At 43.7% G+C, this 22,502-nt stretch overlaps 1 protein-coding gene across 3 annotated transcripts; it reads left to right on the top strand.

Annotated features, from left to right (window-relative positions):
- Positions 1–1,935: 1,935 nt before the first annotated feature.
- On the top strand, positions 1,936–14,712 carry LOC143421163 (hemojuvelin-like). 3 transcript variants are annotated; one of them, XM_076890317.1, is made up of 6 exons: positions 1,936–2,775; positions 3,176–3,421; positions 6,760–6,810; positions 9,878–9,997; positions 12,497–13,035; positions 13,406–14,712. In XM_076890317.1, the coding sequence occupies exons 4-6, from the start codon at positions 9,919–9,921 to the stop codon at positions 14,027–14,029; spliced, it is 1,242 nt and encodes a 413-aa protein (XP_076746432.1). In that variant the 5' UTR covers positions 1,936–2,775; positions 3,176–3,421; positions 6,760–6,810; positions 9,878–9,918; the 3' UTR covers positions 14,030–14,712. The 3 variants fall into 3 exon arrangements, with proteins under 3 accessions (XP_076746432.1, XP_076746430.1, XP_076746431.1); XM_076890315.1 differs by having other exon boundaries at positions 12,491–13,035; XM_076890316.1 differs by lacking the exons at positions 1,936–2,775; positions 3,176–3,421; positions 6,760–6,810 and adding an exon at positions 8,962–9,737 and having other exon boundaries at positions 12,491–13,035.
- The last annotated feature ends 7,790 nt before the right edge of the window (positions 14,713–22,502 follow it).

Raw genomic sequence — 22,502 nt, 5'->3', positions numbered from 1 at the left:
GTTTCCCAATTTTTGCTTTAAGTTATTTTGTTATTTACATAATGATGTAAATAACCTAATAATGATCCTTATTGCTGTTTGAGAGGAGCGCTGCTTCAAAGGATAGATTTCTGTCAGAATCTGCAGATTATACAGTACAAATAAAATGTTCACGTTTCTCCAACGTTGTCTTACCAACAGTTTCACCGGATGGCCAGGAAGCGTTCGCGATGTCTTCTCCGGCGCTGATAATTGGCGTCTGTCTTGTGTCAGTGACATAAAAGGCGGATTTAATGCGACATGACCATCAAACAGCAGTCGCTTTCTGAAACATCGGATATGTATCGGATTCAGGACCACATACGAAAGTGGCAGATCGGATTTGAAAATAGCGGATTTGTGCCGTTCACACTGTCAGACCATGATCGGATAGATGGTCGCAGAGGGTCAGAAAAATCGGATTTGAAGCGCTTTCGCCTGCAGTGTGAACGTAGCCTTAGTGGCATCACTGAAGGCGCCTCTGGTGCCATGTTTTGCTAAAAAGAAATGTATGGACTGCAAAATGTATTTAGGAACAGGTGTGTGAAAAAGAGGCGTTAAAAGAATCAGCCTTTGTTTTCCCAACAAGCTGTTTGATATCACAGCGACGCAAGTGCAGCCTCGTCTCTGCCGCACAGCTTTGCTGTCACTCTGATGACGTAAAGGCAGCGTCACTCTAATGACGTGAAAGCTGTCTGCGTCTCCAAACAAGCTAAACACTTTGCTCAGGCTAAATATCCACCACGTCTCATCGTTGCTCTTAAGCTTTGGGAGCTATTTCAGTCAGGCGGCCTCATCACTGGAAATGAAACGATGAAAGCTTTTTGTTTAAGCTTTTAAACTTCGTAACAACGTGGAGGACAAAACTGTGGGTTAGCTCGTGATTTGTAATCTACCTCGTCTCTGAGCTCCAGCGCTGCTTTTGCTCTCTCGCTGGCCTGGAGGGGAGGGGGCGGGGTCGTGACCCCTGGGCCGGGGAGGCCGGGACGAGTGCAATATTGGAGGGGAGATATGACAACAGCGCACCACATCCCGGACCTGCCCGACCCCGGGAGGAAACTCGCCACACACCCTGAAACGCACAGCCGTGTTTCCGTGACTACAGAGGATATTACATCATAGCTGACATTGTTGAACAAGCTCATTTTAATAACCTCGTAATCCTAATCTCTCCTCAGACTAAACCCTGATGCACACTTTGCTTTCAACACACAAAGTTTGGATTACTGCATGTAATAATAGTAATTGTATACAACTCAGAAATGCATGCATCTGAGTAGCAATATTATGCAGTATTATTTTGTTTAAAGCTACACGTTAATTTTAAGATTGTTGTACATTTATCAGGTTTTATTTGTTTGTTTTTAATTTTTAACCAAACACAAAACATTCAGCTGCCAGTAATACAACTTATAACTTATTTATCGTCCATTAGTTATCATGACTTTACAGAAAGTTACAGGTAAATAAGAGAAAAGTAAAGTTAGGATTGCGATTCCGCATGTGACACATAAGGGATCTTCACAGGATTTATGTGTGTGTGTGAAGGTTACACACGTCTTTCTTTAAAGTTGTCTGTGGAACACATGTCGCTATCTTTAATTTATTTTAAACGGTAACACTGAGGAAAAACACAGCTGAAAACAAGTTTTGCACTTTTGTACCTTGATAAATACACTTGTACTTAACAACTTGTTCTTTTAGTTAAACATCTTCCAGCGAAAGATGTTATAAAAACTAAATGAACATGTTATACAGAAAATGATGAGTTTTATATTCAATGCAAAAAGTCATTTTCCGATTGGACATAAACATTTATAAACATTTAGCCATCACAATTATATTATAACAAACTAATGAAGTAGAACCCCCCCCCCCCCCCCCCCCCCCCCCCCCTAAAAATGTAGAGCAGCCACTCAGATACTGATGATTAAAAAGCGTTTGATAAAAACGCACTTTTTCTGGCGGGTATAGAGTTTCCTTTCAGCTGTTTGTGATTCAGCTGACCCATCCGCGGTTAGGAGCTCCTGGATGTCCTGGATGTTTAACATTTCGCCTCTGAGGTTCACAGAGACGCGAGTCATGACGAGTGTTTAAAAGGTTCCGCTTCTCCCTCCTGACGTGATTTTACCAGATCATCGTCACATGCTGACGTGATGAGTTCAGGTTCTTGTGATAAAAGCGAAAACGAAGAAGAGCTCACCTCTGTGCAGCCTCCCTCTGCCTGTCCATGTCGCCTTGTTGTTTCAGGTCTGTGGAGGGTCCCAGTCAGTCAGTGCTGGTTTTAATCCGAACCCCCACCCACACCCACAAACCCCCACTTCTAAACACTAACAAAGGCTCTGGGAGCTGCTCAGTGAGGCGTAGAGGGGCCCCGCTTCACGCTTAAAGGGCCAACAACTTAACCTGGGAAGCCCTGCGGCAGCGTCCATCTGCACTCGCTTACATCCTCGTTCACACTCGCAGAACTTCACCCAGGGCCGATGGAGCAGGAGCCAATCACCTGTGTTTACCTGCAGACGCAGTGTTTGATTGTAGCTCCCACCTGCCTAAGCTCTGACGTCATCAGCCGCAAGTCTGAATGACGATGACATTAAAACAGCAGCAGGTGATTTTCTGCATCCTCAAAGTGACAGTGCTGCCCCCTGCTGCCGCTACGTGGAACCGCGTTTGCCCCCAGCACCACCGGCCCTCCCCCTCATTACCCTCACAGGGGTGGCCTGTTGTGTCCCCAGCTAGCTGACCCCCTAGCAGCAGGTATGTCTACATTAAAACACTTTATACTTTTTCTTCCTCGACTAATCTGCATAATAAAGATATCGTACTCCATATGGTTAATGTTAAAGCTTACTTTAAAATAAAATGTATTTTAAACACTTTGTACTGTAGTAAAATTATACTTCTTTCACTGCATTGTACAAAAAGAAGCTTAAAGTCTTGTGCAGCCACTTTTCATATTCTACATCTAATGCTCTATCTACATATGTCAGCCACACATATGCATGCTTATAAAGATGTGAAAAAAGGAACAGCAAGTAAAACAGCAGCAGGATGCAAATAGAGTTTGACTTATGGAGGTCTGAAATATAAATAAACTGTGTGTGTGTGTGTGTGTGCGTGTGTGTGTGTGTGTGTGTGCGTGTGCCCGCGAGGACAGTTGTCGTGCAGCAGGTGGTTGTTGCAGACTTATTTAGGAACAACTGAAGCTCCCAGTGTGAACGCACCACAAGTTCCAGACCAGGACCTGGGGTGGGTCGATCCTCAGACACTAACCTGGACTGAGTCTGAGATCTGAGTCGAGTCTAGGAGAGTTTTGGACCGAGACCTTTAGCAGCAGGTTCAGGAGCTCGGATCGATTTCCCTTCGATAAACTGCAGACATGGACGGACAGAACCGGCAGAAGGTAAGAGACAAAAAACAAAGTACATAATTAGAAAATTACAAACTTGGATCAGATTTTTATTATTATTTGTTAGGATTTTACCTGAGGCTGTATCGCTAATTTACCTTCAACATAAAGAATATAAAATCATTGTGTGTTTTCAGCAGCATTTGAATATTTATGGTTTAGTATCACCTCTAACACTTCCAGACGTCACAGAACAGAGTTTTTCTTACACTGAAGAAACCACCTACATGTAGTTTTGGACTGTAATATGAATTATGGAAAACTTTTTGTTCACACCTCTAGCAAATTTCATTTCAGGCTCTAAAAGTATAAAAAATATAGAATTATGTTTTTCTTCTTTTGGCTATGGTAAATGGCCTGTATTTATATAGCGCTTTACTTGGCCCTAAGGACCCCAAAGCGCTTTACATATCCAGTCATCCACACATTCACACACTGGTGATGGCAGCTACATTGTAGCCACAGCCACCCTGGGGCGCACTGACAGAGGCGAGGCTGCCGGACACTGGCGCCACCGGGCCCTCTGACCACCACCAGTAGGCAACGGCTGAAGTGTCTTGCCCAAGGACACAACGACCGGCGCTCGAACCGGCAACCTTCCTATTACAAGACGAACTGCCAACTCTTGAGCCACGATCGCCTTCATGGCTTAAGTGAGACTCTTTGTAGTTTCACCATCACGTTGGTGTAATTGTTAAACCCTGACACACTTTTTCACTTTTTGTTTGATGAATACAGTCTCGCAGAAGTGAATTCATGTGGTTTAATAATTAGCAGCTGCTGTCCAACAGAAAACACTTTAGTTACGCGATTTCACTGTAAACTGGTTGCGTGTGATTTCGCAGCACACCACAGTACTGCTATGAAAGCAGATATTGTCTGACTTCTCCAGAGTAGTTCCCCAAAGACTTTATCCAAATTATTTCTGTTTATTTACCAAAAGTGTTTTTAGTGCATTTGTCCAACAACAAAGACAAGAAAATTTTAATTACTATATTTCTTAATATTCTTATTTTAATCATGAGTTTTAAGGTAAACTGCTTTGGCGTACTTTCATAAGACATTTTATTCATTTGTGTATCACCAAAATGTACATTTTGTCAACTGCTTTTATTGTGAAAGGCAAGAACGTGAGGAAGCTTCTGGTATAGATTAAGCTGTGCCCCAACACAGCGGGCAGCTCTCTAACCCTTCAGTGTTGCTTTCTCTGTGCAGAGAGTCATTCACCCTGTTTCAAAGTTAGTGGCAGCTAGTAATGCTCACTGAGACGAGAGACACTGAAGAGCACAACAATCACATCCTTTGGATTTTTAAACCCGCCGGTCACACAGATGTTACTCTGATGGCTATTAGAGGGTTGGTAAAGGTTACGTTTTACATTCGGACACCAGCGATGAAAACGTGAGAAACACGAACAAATTACCTGTGACTCAGCCTGGGTAGAATTCTGTGACCAGTATGACCAGTGAGACTCATGCTCAAAAAATATTCCCAGTGTGTGTGTGTGTGTGTGCTCATACATATAAACTGCTCATATTGTGTGTGGGTATTTATAAGCCTGTGTGACTGTAACTCTGCAGAGCAACTGAGGTTTAAATTTAGCCTCACACTCCAAAACACACACACACAGTCATGTTTGCATTACTGGAAACACAGGACGCTGACCAGGAGCATTTGCAGCAGACCTAACGTTGCATATTAATATTAATGTATCGCATTAGACCTTAAACCGAGGACACACCTTCAGATTTAATCATTCACCTTATAGGGACTCGCTTATCAACAGGAGGTCGAGTCCTCACCATGCAGTTGTGTAAACAGACGAGTACAACAAGCTCACGCGCACACACACACAGCTGTTAAAGAGGGCTAAAGGTCAGCTGACAGCTGTCTGTCACCGTTCATGCTGGTCATTATTTTAAAGGACCAGTTCAGTGTTTTTATATAAATCCTTTGATTGACTGAGGATCAATTTCAAGCCCCCAAAGCTCAATTTAAAGACTGGAAATGCTGGAAACAGCCGGCATGCTCCCTGTTCAGCGTCACATATTTGGAACCTACCCGGGGGCCCCTGCTGAGGCCCCTCATTCCCACATTCCCAAGTGTGTGTGTGTCCCAGTAACCAACTCCAGAGAGCAGTCTGGTCACCTTTCTGTAGTCACAGCCTTAGCGTCTCCCGGTCAGACCTGGTGACACCGTTATTCCTTATTTGCTGCTTTTATGAAGCACTGAAGTAGTTCCACATTTGTGCTGACTTCATGTGTTTGTGGAGGTTTTTGAACAAACTAGTTGCCTTCAGGTTGATCTGTGGTGGCAGCTAAAACCCAACGGAACAGGCAACAACATCAATCATTTATTGAGGTGTTCAACGTATTTTTGACACTGCCTCCTGCTAACAGCACACGGGGACGACGTGTAGGCGACGGTCCGCAAAGTTCTGTGTGGAACCATCGCAGTAAGCCCCGCCCACTGACCGCTGCTGTTTGTTCTGTAGGAAAAAACACAGACAAACAGACAAGAGTCCATTTTACAGCGCAGAGAGAAAAAAAGGAGGCAGGTTGACCTGAATGAATCACTCGGGCTGAATATTTATCGTTCTTTTATTAATACTTAGATCTGCTTAACTTGGAGGAAACTGCAGAAACAGGATATTTAAGGATCTAAAGTAATTTTGTTATTGAGTTTATCAGTGAGGACCAACTCTGAGCAGGTAGGCCTCATATTAAAGCTTCTGACCAAATTTCACATCTTTAACTTCTTTATTCCACAAAAACTAGCGTGAAACAGATAAAAGTGATAAATCATCATTAATTAACAAAAGATAATCAGTTGCTTACATTTTTTAAGCAGCATTTGCATTGAACATATAAATAACGTTAACAGAGAGAAATGGGACAATAAATGTGGTTTGGAGAGAACAGAGAAAACAGCTGTTTTTAGCCCCTCCCCTTCAAGCCAGCAAATCAAATGCCAACAACAGTTAGCTCACGGGTGAGTAAACAGAAAACCCCAACAATCACACGATCCGTATGAGAAAGCGCTTTGGCATCAGTGGGAACCAGACTCGGGGAGGTCCAGTCATCTGCCAGAGTGTGATCTAAATCACAGACTGGAAAAACACGTTTAATAATAAAAATGCAGACAACCAAAAACTACACAGACAATAAAAGAATGTAACAGGAATGGAATCCATGAACGTCACAGTCTACAGTGAAAGTGTCGGTGCAGCTTCGGCTAAGTTGACCATGACATAAAAAAATCAATCAAAGGGTTGAAAAAATGTTAAAGAATCGTTCAGGTGATCACGAGTCATGTGACATTTGTGTGTGCAGGTTTTCTAATGGCTCCTGGAGAAGAAGGTGGTTCCAGCGAGCATCATGCAGGTGAGCTGAAGGTCCCGATGGTGGCGCTCTGTCACATCTGTGTTACTGTGAGAAAACAGTCACACGATTCCACAGAAAGTCAAAAAAAGGAATGTGACTCTTATGTTTTATCCTCAGATGTGTGAATCGCTGTTTGAAAAGATCCGTCTGTATATTTGTTTAGAGGGGGGGAAACTCACACCGAAGGCCCCAAACATTGTTGCACAAGGCTCAAAATGTGTTGTTTTTTTCTGCTGTAAAAGTCGGGACACTTTCACAGAGGAGTCTTTGGTGGCTGACTCACAGTACAGGAACTGGTCATTCTTCCGTTCCTGAGGTTTTCATGAATAGGATAAGATAACTCTTTGTTTCCGTTGCACAGTCATGCTTAGCACAATAGTACAATGGAACTGGAAAATGTCCCACGCTGGCATAAGCACAACTAAGCACAACAAACACAACAGAGGAATTTAAGTGGATTTGTCCAAGTGCAAGAAAGGTTTGAGCAAAAAAAGTAATGATTTAATAAAAAATAAAAGAGTGAGTGAAAGTTTATTGCACATTATTATTGTTATTGTTATTGCCCACCCAAAAAGTCCAGGGATGTAGCCAATCAGGTCAGCTGTTAGCATTGATTAGGGCTGTCGCCCTGTTGTAAAAGCTGTCCTTGAGTCTGTTGGTCCGGGACCTCAGCAGCCTGAACCTCCAGCCAGACGGCAGCAGCGTAAACACCCGCTGTCCTGGGTGTGTGCAGTCCCGTAGGATGCTGCGTGTCCTCCTGAGACAGCGAGTGCTGCACAGGTCCTTCAGGGAGGGAAGAGGATGTTTTGGGCCATAATAATGATCCTCTGAAGTGCCTTTTTGTGTGCCATGGTGCAGCTGGAGAACCACACAGATGCAGGATGTCAGCACACTTTCATGGAGACGATCAGGTCAGAGAGGTATAATAATGGAAAATGCACAACATGAGGAAAGACGAGGAGAAAAAAGAACTCCCCCCAGACTGAGCTCCAACAGGGAGATCAGTTTGAGAACAGAAAAAAAAACACCACAGCGCATACAAAAAGCACATGACTATCATCTGAGAAGCTTCTTCAGTTCTAAGGTCAAATGGTGGAGAGTCCCAGATTTAAACCCAGTGGGAGTTTCCCCCCACAGAGGGACAAAGGACCCTCTGATGATCCTCCACCTAATCACATGAGCCAAGGGGTGAAAATGGGTGTGGGTTACAATCAGGTGAGCTCATTGTGAAACCTGGCCCCACCCTATCATGTGAATTCCTGAGGTCAGATGGCCCAGGATGTGAGTGGGCGTTAAGGCGTCTGGGAGGATCTCAAAACTGGATCATAGATGGCAGAGAGTTGGTGTCGTAAACCCCGCCTCTGTTCAAAGATGGTCGCTCACAGTGGACATAGATGCTTCTTTCACTCCTCTTTCAAACCATCTGTCCTCTCTGTCCAAAATGTGAACATTGGCATCCTCGAAAGAGTGACCTTTGACCTTTAGATGCAGATGGACTGCTGAGTCTTGTCCTGTGAAGTTTGTGTTTAGGAGTTTTGTCTTTCGGGTGAACCAGTTTTTGTCTGAGTGTGTTGCTGGGTCTGAAGTACACCAGGATGTCGTCATCTTCTTTTCTGTGCATCAGAAGAGAAGATCAGACACCAGCGAGGGAGGATAAGAACGACAGACTCAACAACACTGTCATCCCCTATGTAGCCGGTGTATCAGAGAAACTCAGGAGAGTTTTCTCCAAGCATGACATCCCAGTGCATTTGTTTTTTATGTCTATCTGAATTCTTGTTCACATGAATAGTTTATATAAAAGATGTCCAACTCAGAGACAAAAAGGCTGAAAGGAGGGATTCATGCCTGGAAGTAGGGCTGGGCGATATGGCCTAAAAGCCATATCGCGACATAATTTGAAGCACGTGCGGTAACGATATATATCGCAATATATTCTTTTCTTCTGTATAACGTATTTTCCACACTATAAGGACTTAAAATCCTTTAATTTTCTCAAAAATCGAGAGTGTTCCTTATGTATGAATTCTGGTTGTGCTTACTGACCTCGGACCGATTTTGGCTGCAGATTTTTGAAACTAATTCAAACGTACAGCTCTGTTATCACTTCTAACATAAAGACAGGAAACTAAACAGCAGTGGGTTTGCAGGGTTACTGAAGTTGGACTACCTGGTATATAATGTTGTGCTACGTGATTGCTAGCGACACAGCTATGTTAGCATAACATTAGCACAGTGAAGCTGGAGGATGAAGCCAACTTTTTTTCCACTCGATAAAAGTTAACGTGAGGGATTCTGGTGGTCAGGGACAAATGCAATCGCATAGCAGGATGCTGTACACGGGGCAACTTCAGTCAGGAGAACAACTGAGATCATTCATCCACAATACGAGGTTAGTTATTAATATACTGCAACAACATGGGAACAGAACAGCTGCGAGAGAATTCAACATTAATGAATCAATGTTACGGAAGTGGAGGAAGCGCAGTTTTTGGCTTTCCCCACATTTCAAAAGTGCTTCACCTCTTTGCTATGACTGTCGCCCGCCATAATTTGCAGATGATAATGGTTTTAGCCGCTGCGATGCTTTCAACCAAAACAGGCGCCGCTTGGTGACGTCATCAACATGCGCTATCGGGATAGAGCGATATAGTCAAAATCTCTGTCGTTGGCCAAATTTATATCGTTTTTATCATATATCGTGTATATCGCCCACCCCTACCTGGAAGTCAAAATTATGTTAGTGACTGGTTTCAGTCAACCACAGAATTAATACGAACTCTGATGATCAGTTTTAAAGAGAATGATGATTGCAATCAGACAGATGAACTCATGTGCAGTGAAATCACTGATGGACTGTAATATTTAATTATCACATGAGCCTGCCAGTGAATCATGCTGAGTAGCATCATGAGAGGGGAAGAGAGGTACCAGTTCCCACTCAGAGCATCATCATGATCAGAAATCCTTATCAGAGCAAACGAACCAGCTCATTTACAAGTGGAGGCGGGTTACAGGGTTTGGCTGCTAACAGGTGAGTGTGGCACATGTCTGTGGCATTTTTCAGACTGGTGCTGATTGACTGAACGACCTGCTGTGAGCCTGCTGATGGCGCTCTGGGCTGCCTTGCTGTGGAAGTGCTGGATCCACTTGACTCTGCTGCTCATCCAGGTTTCTTTACCTGAAGGTACACACACACACACACACACACACACACACACACACACACACACACACACACACAAAGATAAACAAAAGACTGCCCAGTACATTACAGACAAAACAGGAGAGTTCTTCATCTTGAGAGCCCAACAGGAAGTGGAAAGCCATTAGCGATAATAACCACAAACTGTTATTTTGATCCTTTAAATATTTATTTGCCAACATGTAAGAATATGGATTTTTAACCAGCAGCCTTTCAGCTGAGCATTAATCAATGCATGTCTCAGGTATCAGTCTTTAGCAGCAGCTTAGGGCCTTCAAAATAAAAGCTTCCCATTAGAGAGACAGAGTGCCAGTGGATTCTTAAAAGCTTGTGTTTTTCTCCTGAAGATTTATTTTTTGCTAGAATTTTCGGACTTTCCGAGCAACAACACCACTCCACACCTGCTCCAGAGCAGACTCTGTCATAGATCAGCATGTATGAAAGCACCACCTGCTGACCAGTTCTCCCGAAAATAGCAGAATTCCTGGAAGATCCATCAAACACGGATGTATGGCTGGAAATGCATCCCAAACAGTCTTTGTCTTAGATGCTCAGATGTGTCTGTATGCCTGTTGTTTTTTTAAATTTAACTGCAAGCAGTAAAGAGTTTTAAACCGCTGTGGTTAGCAAGAAGGTCTTGGGTTCAAATCCTTGTTTTGTGTGGCATGTACGGGTCCTCTCCCAGCCCCACAGTCCAAAGACATGCAGTTAGTGCGGTTAGGTTAATGGTGATTCTATACCAGGGGTCTCAAACTCAAATGAGCCGTGGGCCGCTGCTGGCACCGTCATCTCATTGGAGGACCACTTTAGTGCTTAAGTAGTACAAAAAATCAAACAAACAAGAAACCACCCACTGATATTTCCTGAAATGTAGTGTTTTGTTTGTTTGCTTCAAATAAATTTCAAATATTGTATAACACGACAAAACTGCAAACGTGAATTGTTTTCTCACTCCTTTTCTCAACTAACTGAAGCCTTTCACTGGTCCACCAACTAAACAAAGCTCCTTCTCCTCGTGGCAGCACTTCTATCATTTTGTTCGTACTTAACAAAATAAAAATGCAGACATCAGTGTACACATTAATCTGAACTAACACAGCCAATCCCTCAACATGTTTGTACTTTACTGTACCTCAGACAGGTGCGCGGCTCCGAGCCATAGTAAATGGCCTGTATTTGTATAGCGCTTTACTAGCTTTACTAGTCCCTAAGGACCCCAAAGCGCTTTACACATCCAGTCATCCATCCATTCACACACTGGTGATGGCAGCTACATTGTAGCCACAGCCGTCCTGACCACCACCAGTAGGCAACGGGTGAAGTGTCTTGCTCAAGGACACAACGACCGAGACCGACAACCTTCCGATTACAAGGCGAACTCCCAACTCTTGAGCCACGATCGCCACGGTAGTAAAGAGACCTCTGGCTAATACGTCGGGCTCGTAGCTGAAAACTAGCTTTACTTTGTTGTCTGGGTCAACTTTGCTAGCGAGAGACAGAGAGAGGCGTTGAAAGGCTGCTTATTGTTTCGGAGGAAAACAGGAACACGGTGTACAGTCGAGTCTTAACAGCTTACTTACAGCTGGGCTCGTCAGGCTCTCTTCTTGGCTGCAGGTTATTATTATATTTACATGCTTCCAGCTCCCGTTTCTGCTCGGTGACAGCTCGTACTTTTCCTTTCTCTCCCTCCCTCGCTCACAGACACATAACAGCAGTCCATGCTCCCTGCAGCACGGACTACACTGCCCATGCCTGTAGCACTCTGCTCATATTGCCTTCATATTAATAGAATTTTTGAATAATGATTAAAAAAAATTTCTTCACACCAAGTAGAGGTTAAGGGAGCTGCAAGTGACCCGCGGCCGAGAGTTTGAGACCTGGACTGTCCATAGGTGTGAGTGTGAGTGCCCATTGTTGTCTTTCTCTCTCTGTTAGTGATGCGACCTGTCTGGTCTATTTACCATTTACCAAATCAAATTTCAAAGTAAGCTAGTCCTACATTTGAAATGTATTTTTATATTTATTCTTCACATCATTTCAGTCCAGAAAATGCTGAGACTGCAGTATTATTGTATTACAGGCTCCTGGAGACTAAACTAGGAAGCCAGTTCAGTACACCCAGGATAGCTTTTCCTTATTTGGCTTCACTTGCATGAAGCTGGTTTTCAGCAACCTCCAGAACTGTGACGGTAAAAGTCTAAAAGTCAATGTGGACGTGGCAAAACTTGCAGTTCCAGTGTCCACTTGTGTCTCCAGGGTCAACCCCGTATAAGAAGAAGCTACTTTGAGCTTCTCCTTTATTCACAAAGGATTGCCACAGCAGTTCTGATGTTCTCCCTGATGCAATTCCAGAGGGATTTGTATCTCCTTCCAGAATTTGCTGATCAGGCAAATGTGAAAACTGCTGCATGGTGGTAGCCCTAGTTCGAGTGTCCGTAAGCCTGTTTATGCTAAACACTTTCTCCTTCTTATCAGTTACAGCTTCCTGTCATATCCTGAGGTGTAACTCGGATTTTGTGGCTGCAACGCTGGACCTGGGCAGCAGCAGTAGTGGCAGCGGCGGCGGGGCAGCAGGAGGAGGAGCAGCAGCTGTCAGCAGGCAGGCAGCGAACGCCGGTTACTGCAGCGCCCTGCGCTCGTACGCCATGTGCACCAAGAGGCTGTCGCGAGCGTGTCGTGGTGACCTCGCTTACCACTCTGCGGTCCAAGGAATCGAAGATCTGCTCATCCAGCATCGCTGCCCCCGGGTCGGGCCCACGGCACAGCCCCGGGCCCCCCCTGCTGAAACGCTGTCGGGGGACACCTGCCTGTATGAGAGGAGCTTCTTCAGCAGGGAGGGGCAGACACCCGAATACCTGCACTGCAGCGTGTTCGGAGACCCGCACATCAGAACTTTCAACAATGACTTCCACACATGTGCCGTTCCGGGGGCGTGGCCTCTCATTGACAATGAGTATCTGTACGTACAAGCCACCAGCTCACCAGCCAGGGGAGGCATGTACGCCACAGTTCTCACCAAGGTGAGTGCTGACACTTACAGGAGCAGTCAAATGCACCATCAGCTTCTCATGTAAACCTCAACTTACGGTCAGGGGGGGGGATCCGAGCAGAGGGTGAGGTGGGGTACACCCTGCATGCCGTCAGTCTGCTGCAGGGCTGACCGATAGAGCGCCGTCGCATTGTGCTCAAACTACAGCCCAGTGCACAAAATGCAGTTTACTGTGAAAAGAGAGAAATGAATGTCAGACATGCTGAAAACTGACAAAATGTCCCAATAACAGCAAATAAAAATGTAACAGTGAGCAGAAATAAACATTTACGACCCCAAAATGAAAATAATCACAGAGCTATTATGGAAAACGGCATTTAACGTCTTCTTTTTCCTCTCAGATCACCATCATCTTCAAGAACTGGCGTCAGTGTATCGACCAGCAGCTGTACCAGGCCGAACTGGACAACGTCCCCGCCGCCTTCGCTGACGGCTCGATGTGGAGCGGCGAGTGGCGAGGTCATCGCAGCCTCACGGTTCGGTCTCTGAATCCCGGCCGGCACGCCGAGATCCGAGCGGTGCACGTCGGCACGGTCTTGGTGGTGCGTCAGAGCGGCCGCTCGCTCGGCCTCTCAGTCCTCTCGCCACGTGGCGTCGTTGAGGCGTTCAGGCCTGAGCAGGACCTCCAGCTGTGCGTGTGGGGCTGCCCCCCCTCCCAGAGACTCAACACGCTTCACCCACCACCATCAGACCCTTTGATGTCCACCGCCATCAGCGCTGAGGACCACTGCGCGGCTCTGCTTCCAGCTCGAGACGTCTACTATCAGGCCTGCGTGTTCGACTTGATCGCCAGCGGAGACCTGAACTCCAGCATGGCCGCTGTCAGTGCACTGCAGGATGCCCAAACCATGATCCCAGACAGGGAGGGGGTTCACCTGCTGCTGGTTGGATCTGCAGGGCACACACGACCTCACCTCACGCTGCTGCTGCTGCTTAGCATTTTGGGAACTCTTAGCAGGCCCTGAGAAACAGGAAGTGACCTCAGACTGTGAAGCTGAAGGAAATGTTTGGAAAATTTCCCAAACACAGCACCTGGAAGAGGACCTAAACGTGACGTCCCAGACGCTGACATCACTGCTGACACCTGAAGCTGGTTTCATGGTCCCACAGAGGAAGCTCCCGTGCGGGCGTGGCCCGTCTGCCTGTCTTTGTGCTGTTGTTGGTCCGTTAGCTAGCCACGGAGAAAAGTCAAGCTCTAAAACACAAAGAGCTGAATTGAAACTGAGAGTGTCACTGCAGCCTGTTTGTTTCGCTCTTTGAACTTTATGCTACGGTTCTCCCGTTAAACTCTTTTTTCACTCCCTCTTGTATCCAGACCAGTCGACATTAGGCAGTTACTCACATCATGTAATTTCAGCATTGCGCTACATCTTGGAGGACTGCATGGAAGTGTGTCTACTGTGGATGAAAACCCCACAGAGACATTTGTGGGACCATAAAACCAGCAGATGGCGTCCTGATGGTGACAGTCTGGATGGAACGGAGCCGCTTGGAAACTTTCCGGGGCCGCAGACTTTAATCGGAGCCCCGAATGTTTGTGGATCACTGCAGCTGATCCAGAACCTTAAAAAAATCTGTGTGCAAAAGAAAAAAGAAATTCATTTAGCTGCTAATTAACAATCTGATAATAAAGATTTCCTCGTGAAATGTTGAATAGTTTGTGATTTTGTTTTATTTTGATGTTCCAGTGCAGTACAAGAGCACTTCGCTCTCGCTCTGCAGGCCTACTTGTTGTTCCTAGAGTATTTAAAAGTAGAATGGGAGGCAGAGCCTTCAGTTTTCAGGCCCCTCTTCTGTGGAACCAGCTTCCAGTTTGGATTCGGGAGACAGACACTATCTCTACTTTCAAGATTAGGCTTCAAACTTTCCTTTTTGCTAAAGCATATAGTTAGGGCTGGACCAGGTGACCCTGAATCCTCCCTTAGTTATGTTGCAATAGACGCAGGCTGCCGGGGATTCTCATGATGCACATGAGTAGTTCTTCTTTACTCACTGCATGTGATCTGAGTTATTTTTCATCTCTGGCTCTCTTCTGCTGCGAGTCTTTGTCTGCTTTTACTATTTAGACAAACGGCATCAAATGAAGTTCAGACGAGACAGTTTCAGCTGCTCTACCATAATGAACTGAAATGTCCTGATGCAAAACATTGAACCCAAATTTCCATCAACTCCACTCCTGATGTGTTTGTGGCTGAATGAGGACCCAGGATAAAAAAGAAGCCCTTTGTTACCCCGGTTCTTTTTTTTACTGTTTGTTCAGTAAACCTCCCCCGGAGCTTGGAGGACTGCACTGCAGTGTGTCTACTTTGGGTGAAAAACAGAAGCTCTATTTCCTGAGAAACCTCAGGAAAATTAATACCAGATAAACCTTTATTAGTCCCACGAGTGGGAAATGTTTTGATCACGGTTACAATTTAAGAGCAGCAAAGATTAAGAAACAGAAGAACAGCAACAATAGAATAAGATTAGAAATAATATCATACTATACAAAACAAAATAGAATACATTAAAAATAACATCCGTCAAAAGCTGCCGGTGTCCTGCTATCGATGTTTATCGAGAGCATCCTGTGCTACTGCCTCTGTGTGCGCTGTCGACATCTCGTTGTCTTTCTGTCTCACTTTGGGTTTTTTCTAGCGACAGAGTCTCTCTCTGCTTGCTTTGCATCTTTTTGTGTGTCTTTGGATTCTTTCACGTTCCCGGAGGAGCCACCAGCCGAAGTGCTCGCACACAGCTGCAGTGGCCTGAAAACAAAGAGAGTGTAAGAGTGTGCTTCAGTGTAAGAATAGCAGGGGACAGGTCCTGGTCACAGAGGCAGAGACACACGGGGTTGTTATGTGTTTGTCTGAAACATTATGAAGCTAAAAGCCTCAGACTTCCAAAGAATCACATCCAAGCAGGGAAAATGACGACATGGCATTCCAGCAGCCTGAAACGTTTCCTCTACAAATTTAAATGTAATTTCATCATCACTCAGATCTGATTAATCGCTGAATCAGAGTAATGTTGAACAGAAGTGCACAGCAAACCGAGCAGGATGACTGAGTGAGCTGCATCACGTTCGTGCCCACCACAAAAAGCTGCAGTAAAAGTGAAGTGCTTGTAAACCCTCATTTCCAAGGAAAAGCTACTTTAAAATCACAAAGTGAAAGGGAACGTGGGTCAAACAACGTGACTCACCATGAGAAAACAAAGACACACAATGAATTAATAAGCAGGCTGGATTATTCAGGGGTTATTCAAACAGTCAGCAAAGTCCTGCGAGTATAATCCAGGATGTTCATGTCAAATGTGTCAGTTTAAAAAGAAAAATGGTGACACTTTTATTTTTCTTCTTCATAATTTTACTTCATTTGTTTTTTTAAAGATTTTTTGTCATAATTTCATTTCAGGCTGATGATCCACCTTCATTTAATCAGAAGTGAACATGAACCTGGACCCAAATCACCCTGCAGCCATCTTTCAACACTTACTGTAAGTTTTCAAACTGTCTCACAAAGCCGACAGCCCTGCTCCTCGCTCTCTTTTAGGGGAGCGCTGACGCAATCCCAAGCTGAGACATCTAATCTCTCCAGCATTCCTGAGGTCTTTTCCTCAGACGTATGACTTATTTCCAAATTTGGATCCGCTGAGCCTGCAGGTGTTCATTCGAGGACTGAAAAACTTCACGACCACCCAAATGTTCATTATTTGCATAAAACAGCGCTCTGATCACATTTTTGGTGCTACTGTAGCAAAGCTCTGCAGACACTCCTCTACTTGTCCTCTACTTGGGGCAAAAATTCCTTTCCACTATTTTCAGCTCCCTATATGCTTTTTTTTACTATTAAAAAGCCCTAAAGGCAACTATTTTCCAGCTTCATCATTTCCTGTGATGGTGACTATATTGTCGTGTATATGTAATACATAAACACGCTCCATCCATTCTCTTCCGCTTATCCTGTTTCAGCTGTCTTAGGGCGAGAGGCGCGGTACAGCTGGACAGCTCACCAGCCTGTCACATAGACGCAGACAGCCATCCACACTGTGCCGCCTGCACTTAAACACTATTAATAAAATAAATCCCTGCATGCGTGCAGTGTGAAGTGTTTTTGAATGTCAGTGACACTAGAAATGCCAGTCCACTTACCAAGTGCAGCAAACAGTGGTTTGCAAAACGTGTGAATGAAATGTGTGAATTTTAAGGCTTTCAAATATTTTCCAATCAGCATTTTCTCTGAAAGCATGTCTTTATGTGCCATGTACGATATTCTCTACTAGAAGTTTTTTATTGAAAAGGTTGTCACCATCAGGGCTCTTATCACAGCTCCTGACTCTGACCCCTCTGTCTCTGTCCCTTGCGCTGCTGTTTTCACTCAGTTTGAGCTTGTGACGCTCTCCTCTTTAGAGGATGTGGTTCGCCATATTAAGCCCACAGGTTCCCCTCGGGATCCTGTCCCTCCACAATTCTTTAAAGAAATTTTTCCTAGTATACAACAGTATGTCCTTGACATTATTAACAGCAGTCTGTCTTCTGGTGTGGTTCCTGCAAATTTCAAACACGCAGTAGTACAGCCACTGCTTAAGAAACCTGGCCTTGATCACACAGTTTTAGCTAACTATAGGCCTATTTCCAAGCTGCCTTTAGTCTCCAAGGTTTTAGAGAAAATTGTTTTTAGTCAACTGAAAGATTTTCTAGATGAAAATGGAATCTTTGAGGTTTTTCAGTCAGGTTTTAAAACCCTTCACAGCACAGAATCTGCATTACTAAGGGTTTTTAATGACATCCTTCTGGCATGTGATTCTGGTAACCATGTTGTTCTTGTCTTGCTTGACCTAACTGCTGCCTTTGACACAGTAGACCACAATATTTTAATTTCTCGATTACATGATGTAGTGGGTATTGGTGGCACTGCACTCAATTGGTTTAGGTCTTATTTGTCAGATAGAACTTTCTCTGTCAGCCTTCTCGGTTACGAATCGTCTTCTGCTCCTCTGTCATGTGGTGTCCCACAGGGCTCAATTTTAGGGCCACTGCTCTTTTCTCTGTATCTACTGCCTCTGGGTTCTATCCTTAGAAGGCATGGGATCTCATTTCACTGTTATGCCGATGACTGCCAAATTTATTTGACACTAAAACACAAGGATGGCATCTCCATAAAACCTCTCTTGACATGTCTAGATGACATTAAAGCTTGGTTGGCTCTAAACTTTTTAAATTTTAATGAAAAGAAAACAGAAGTGTTGGTGTTTGGACCCAGTGGTCCCTGTGAGTCCTCCTCTGTTGTTTTAGGATCCCTGGAAGTCTATTTTAAATCTGTTGTTACTGACCTTGGTTTTAAGTTGGACAGTGATTTTAAATTGGACAACCAAATCAGAGCAGTGGTGAAGTCCAGTTTTTATCATTTCAGGCGACTGGCAAGAGTAAAATCTTGTCTTTCGAGGCAGCACCTTGACACAGTGATCCATGCTTTTATTTCTTCCCGCCTGGACTGTAACTCACTTTATGTGGGGGTCAGTGAGTCATTGCTCTCACGTCTGCAGCTGGTTCAAAATGCGGCTGCACGACTCCTAACAGGAACTCGAAAAAGAGAGCATATAACCCCCGTGCTGGCCTCTCTGCACTGGCTGCCTGTGTCTTTTAGAGTTCATTTTAAAATTCTTATGTTTGTTTTTAAATGCCTTCACAGTCTTGCCCCGCCTTACCTCTCTGAGCTTCTTCATCCCCACATACCCTGTCGGTCTCTCAGGTCAGCTGACCAGCTGCTCCTGGACGTACCGAGATCCAGGAGGAAGCTCAGAGGGGAGAGGGCCTTCTCTATTGTGGCTCCAAAATTATGGAATGATTTGCCCATGCATGTTAGAGAGGCCCCTTCACGGTCCACTTTTAAATCACGTCTTAAAACCCACTTTTATTCCTTGGCTTTTAACCTCAGTGAGACTTAGTTTCTTTTTTTAATGCAGTAGTTATTTAATTAATGATTTCACTCTTCTTTTATTTGTTTTTTATTTATATCTCATGTAATTTTATTTTACAGTTCCAATGTACAGCACTTTGTGCCAGCTGTGGTTGTTTTAAAGTGCTTTATAAATAAAGTTGATGATGATGATGATGATGATGATGATGAAGAGTGAAAAAAGTATTAAAGTATTGTTTTCCTTTTACATCCCTGTGCCTGTGCTTTGTGGTTATTTAATGTATGTATGAGTAAGTGCCTCACTACAAGTATGAAACGCAGAGTTATTGTGAAATGTGAATAATAAGGAAGATCAGGAAATCCCCTTATTTAATGATGTGATATAACGTGCAGGCAGTAAACACCTTCAGTGTAACTCTGACTCAGCTCTGAGAGTCTCCGGATTGTCCTGGAAAGTGACTTAGCAGAAAAAAAAACTGATGTCAAACCTTCTGAGAAGCGAGCCGACGGCTTCCTCGGAATCTGCTTCAACACACGACGGACGGAGCTTAAATATGAGCATCAGGAGCATGAAGACCTCACATCACAGCCTCCACAGGACAGGACCACAGACCAGAGGAGCAGGGACCAAACTGAAGTCTGGACCATCACAGGATAACAAGTCAGTTTTAAATGTCTTTCTTACCTTTGCTTACCTTTTATTTCAAACATTTAAAACTAGTATTCTTGATATTTTTGCACCATTTTTTAGAGTTTGTGCTTGAATTTCAATATTTGTCTGCCAACTAAATGCATGTCTATTCCCAGCAGCTGGGATAAGCTGCACAGCTAAACATCTGCATGCTTGAACAAGCAGAAATACCTGAAATGAATGTAAAAGAAACAATGGCAAAAAGGAAAGCGCTCGAAGGTAAATCAGGAGAATGATACAGAAGGGCAAAAACTAAGAATTGATTTAATGGAGCTTATTATTATTATTATCTCAAAAAGATGCTGTCATGCACAAGAAGTGTGTGCAGTTTTCCCAGTGACAGGCACTGTTATATAAAGTATGTGAGATCTTGGTGTAGTTTGAAATGCCCTGATCGTTGCTTAGAATAAACATTAAATGAAAATATGTGATACAGTCATCAGTGGTCACCTATATGTGCAAAGTGGTTCCATCAGTTTTTGGATTCATGATGACAAATAAACTGGTTTTCATTAGCAAATATCTGAGGCTGCTTTGATTAGAAAATGATTTAAAGAAAATAAGAATATTGTGCCACCAGTGTTTAAATGCACACTGAGTTGGTGTTTGCTGTGGATTCTTGGAATCTCATTGTGGAATACGAAACGAATTATTATTTGAATGAAGTCTGAAAAAGGCCGAACAGATTCTTTGATTTAGGAGACATGAAGTTTGGGGAGAGTCAAACTTTGACTTCGTGACTTTCTGATTTCATTATTGAGCCTGGAATTACTCAGATTACACGATATATTTTATAAGCCTGACACTGAAACTAAAAACTAAAAAAAATTCTTTCACTTTAATTTCCGCAGCACAGAAAAGTTTGTGCTTTTCTTTTGGTGGAGTTTTTGCAAAACACTTCAGAAATCCGACAAATAATTCCTCTACACTTTATAGATTTATGGTTTATTTGGAAGGAGGTAAAAACGTCCATTTGCTTTGTATTTTTCCACTTTTTGTGTTTTGAATATGAAGCGAGATTAAAGTTGGTCTTTTTTAATCTGACAGGTGCAGCAATGTCACCGAATTATTTTTTAATTATTTGAAAATTTCACATTTACTAACAACCTGACGGTGAGCAGAGCAGGGGTCCGCGGGTCGTTGTGACCCCGCTGACCGATATGTCAGGGTGATGTTCTCGCCAGCAGCGCGCGTGTGTGCGCGTAAATTGCGCACAGAACGTGCCCCTCTCTCTGTGGTTCAAGACCAGGTGCGCAGAGTCCGCAAAGGTCTTTCTATTTCACTAAATAAAACTACACCACAAACTAGTGATGACAAAAAAAATGTTTTTAAATGATATTGCGCATGAATAAAATTCAACAGGAAACGTCCTTAATTTATTCTTTCTTAGTTTGGTCAAATTTAACTCCCACGTACCCTTAAACAGACGCATGGAGCGTGTGTCGAAATCTACATTCTGATATTTCTTCCGCTCGCCACGGTGATGAAACAAGCAAAGGCACCGAAACTAAAAACAACTAAACACTAAAGTAAATGAAACTGAACTGAAAACGAAACTCCACAAAATAAAGCAATGAAAGAAAAAACTGAAAATACATTACAAATATGTTCGATGTCTGTTTTTCTGCGCGTAAAGTTAAAGTCGAGTGAAGGACGAGCTGAGAAAAACACATTTTAAAAAGCGCAGCGACGGAGCAGGTCGATCAAAAATAGTCAAAAAGCGCCTGTATGTGCTGTGACTGTGTTTGAGGGTTCACCTACTTACATTTGTAGTCTGAAGAACTTTCACTGCAGACAAACAAGGTAGAGAAATTTGAGCTTTATAACAGTCACTATAAACTTGTAATTACCACGATATTCGAAAAATATGCGAATGACACAATATGTCCTAAGAAATCGTTCTCCCTTTTTCTTTCCCTTTAATTTTGTAGTTATAGATTTAAATTCTTTACAGCTTCAGTCTTTAACTGAAGGGAGACAGCTGACAGACAACACTTTGTTTTTATTCATAGGTAAAATAACGTCGTTGAAGTAAAATGTTTTAATGTGTGGGGGACACAGGATAGCGTGACGGCCCTACACGACCCGGGGAGGGGTCTCATTCCCATACTGAATTAGACTTAAACTCCACCACTGACAGTAAAGTATTTTTTACAGTATATCCTGTTCACTGTGAGTCATTAGTGCCTAATAGACTGTTATCACCCAATAAAGCCAAAGACATCCTACGGAATGTTTGTTTAGCAGAGTCATTCGTGAAATGGCAGCATCTGTTTTTAATATCTCCATCTCACAGCCGGTGGCTGACTGAGTCAGCGGTCACAGGATTTTATGTAAAGCCCACAAACACCCCGGTTATCTCAGGGTCAGGTGGCATTAACAAGTCTCGCTTCTGCGGTTTGAAACCAAAGCCCTCTTCTTTCTGTTGCAGTGCATTGTGAGTACCTGCTCATCCTGTTTCTTGGGGGTTTGGTGGAGCTTGCTGCAGGTCGGGCATTACCACCAAACGCTGAAATGAAGAGCATCGTTGAGGACCTCCACGGGGCGCTGGAAAAATACAACAGCTACTTGAAAGAGGATGTGAGACACGAGCCGTGCAGGCGTCCACACAACACTCTCTTTGAATAAATGTGCATTTTTACCCATTTGAAACAATTTAATGAGTCTCGCTCACACCTGTGTTTTTGCTGCAGGCGCATCTGAAAGGTCTGCCATTTGAGCCTTGCAAAGAGACGCCTGCTTACCTGAACCAGGTACGACTCAAATCATATGTCTTTATTTAACAGCAGGAGGCACATTAAAAATCCAAATCCAGATTAGATGTATCAAAATAATTGTTGCTATTACACA

Source organism: Maylandia zebra, linkage group LG11, assembly GCF_041146795.1.
Source record: "Maylandia zebra isolate NMK-2024a linkage group LG11, Mzebra_GT3a, whole genome shotgun sequence".
NCBI lineage: Eukaryota > Metazoa > Chordata > Actinopteri > Cichliformes > Cichlidae > Maylandia > Maylandia zebra.
This window is presented reverse-complemented; position numbering and strand designations above follow the sequence as displayed.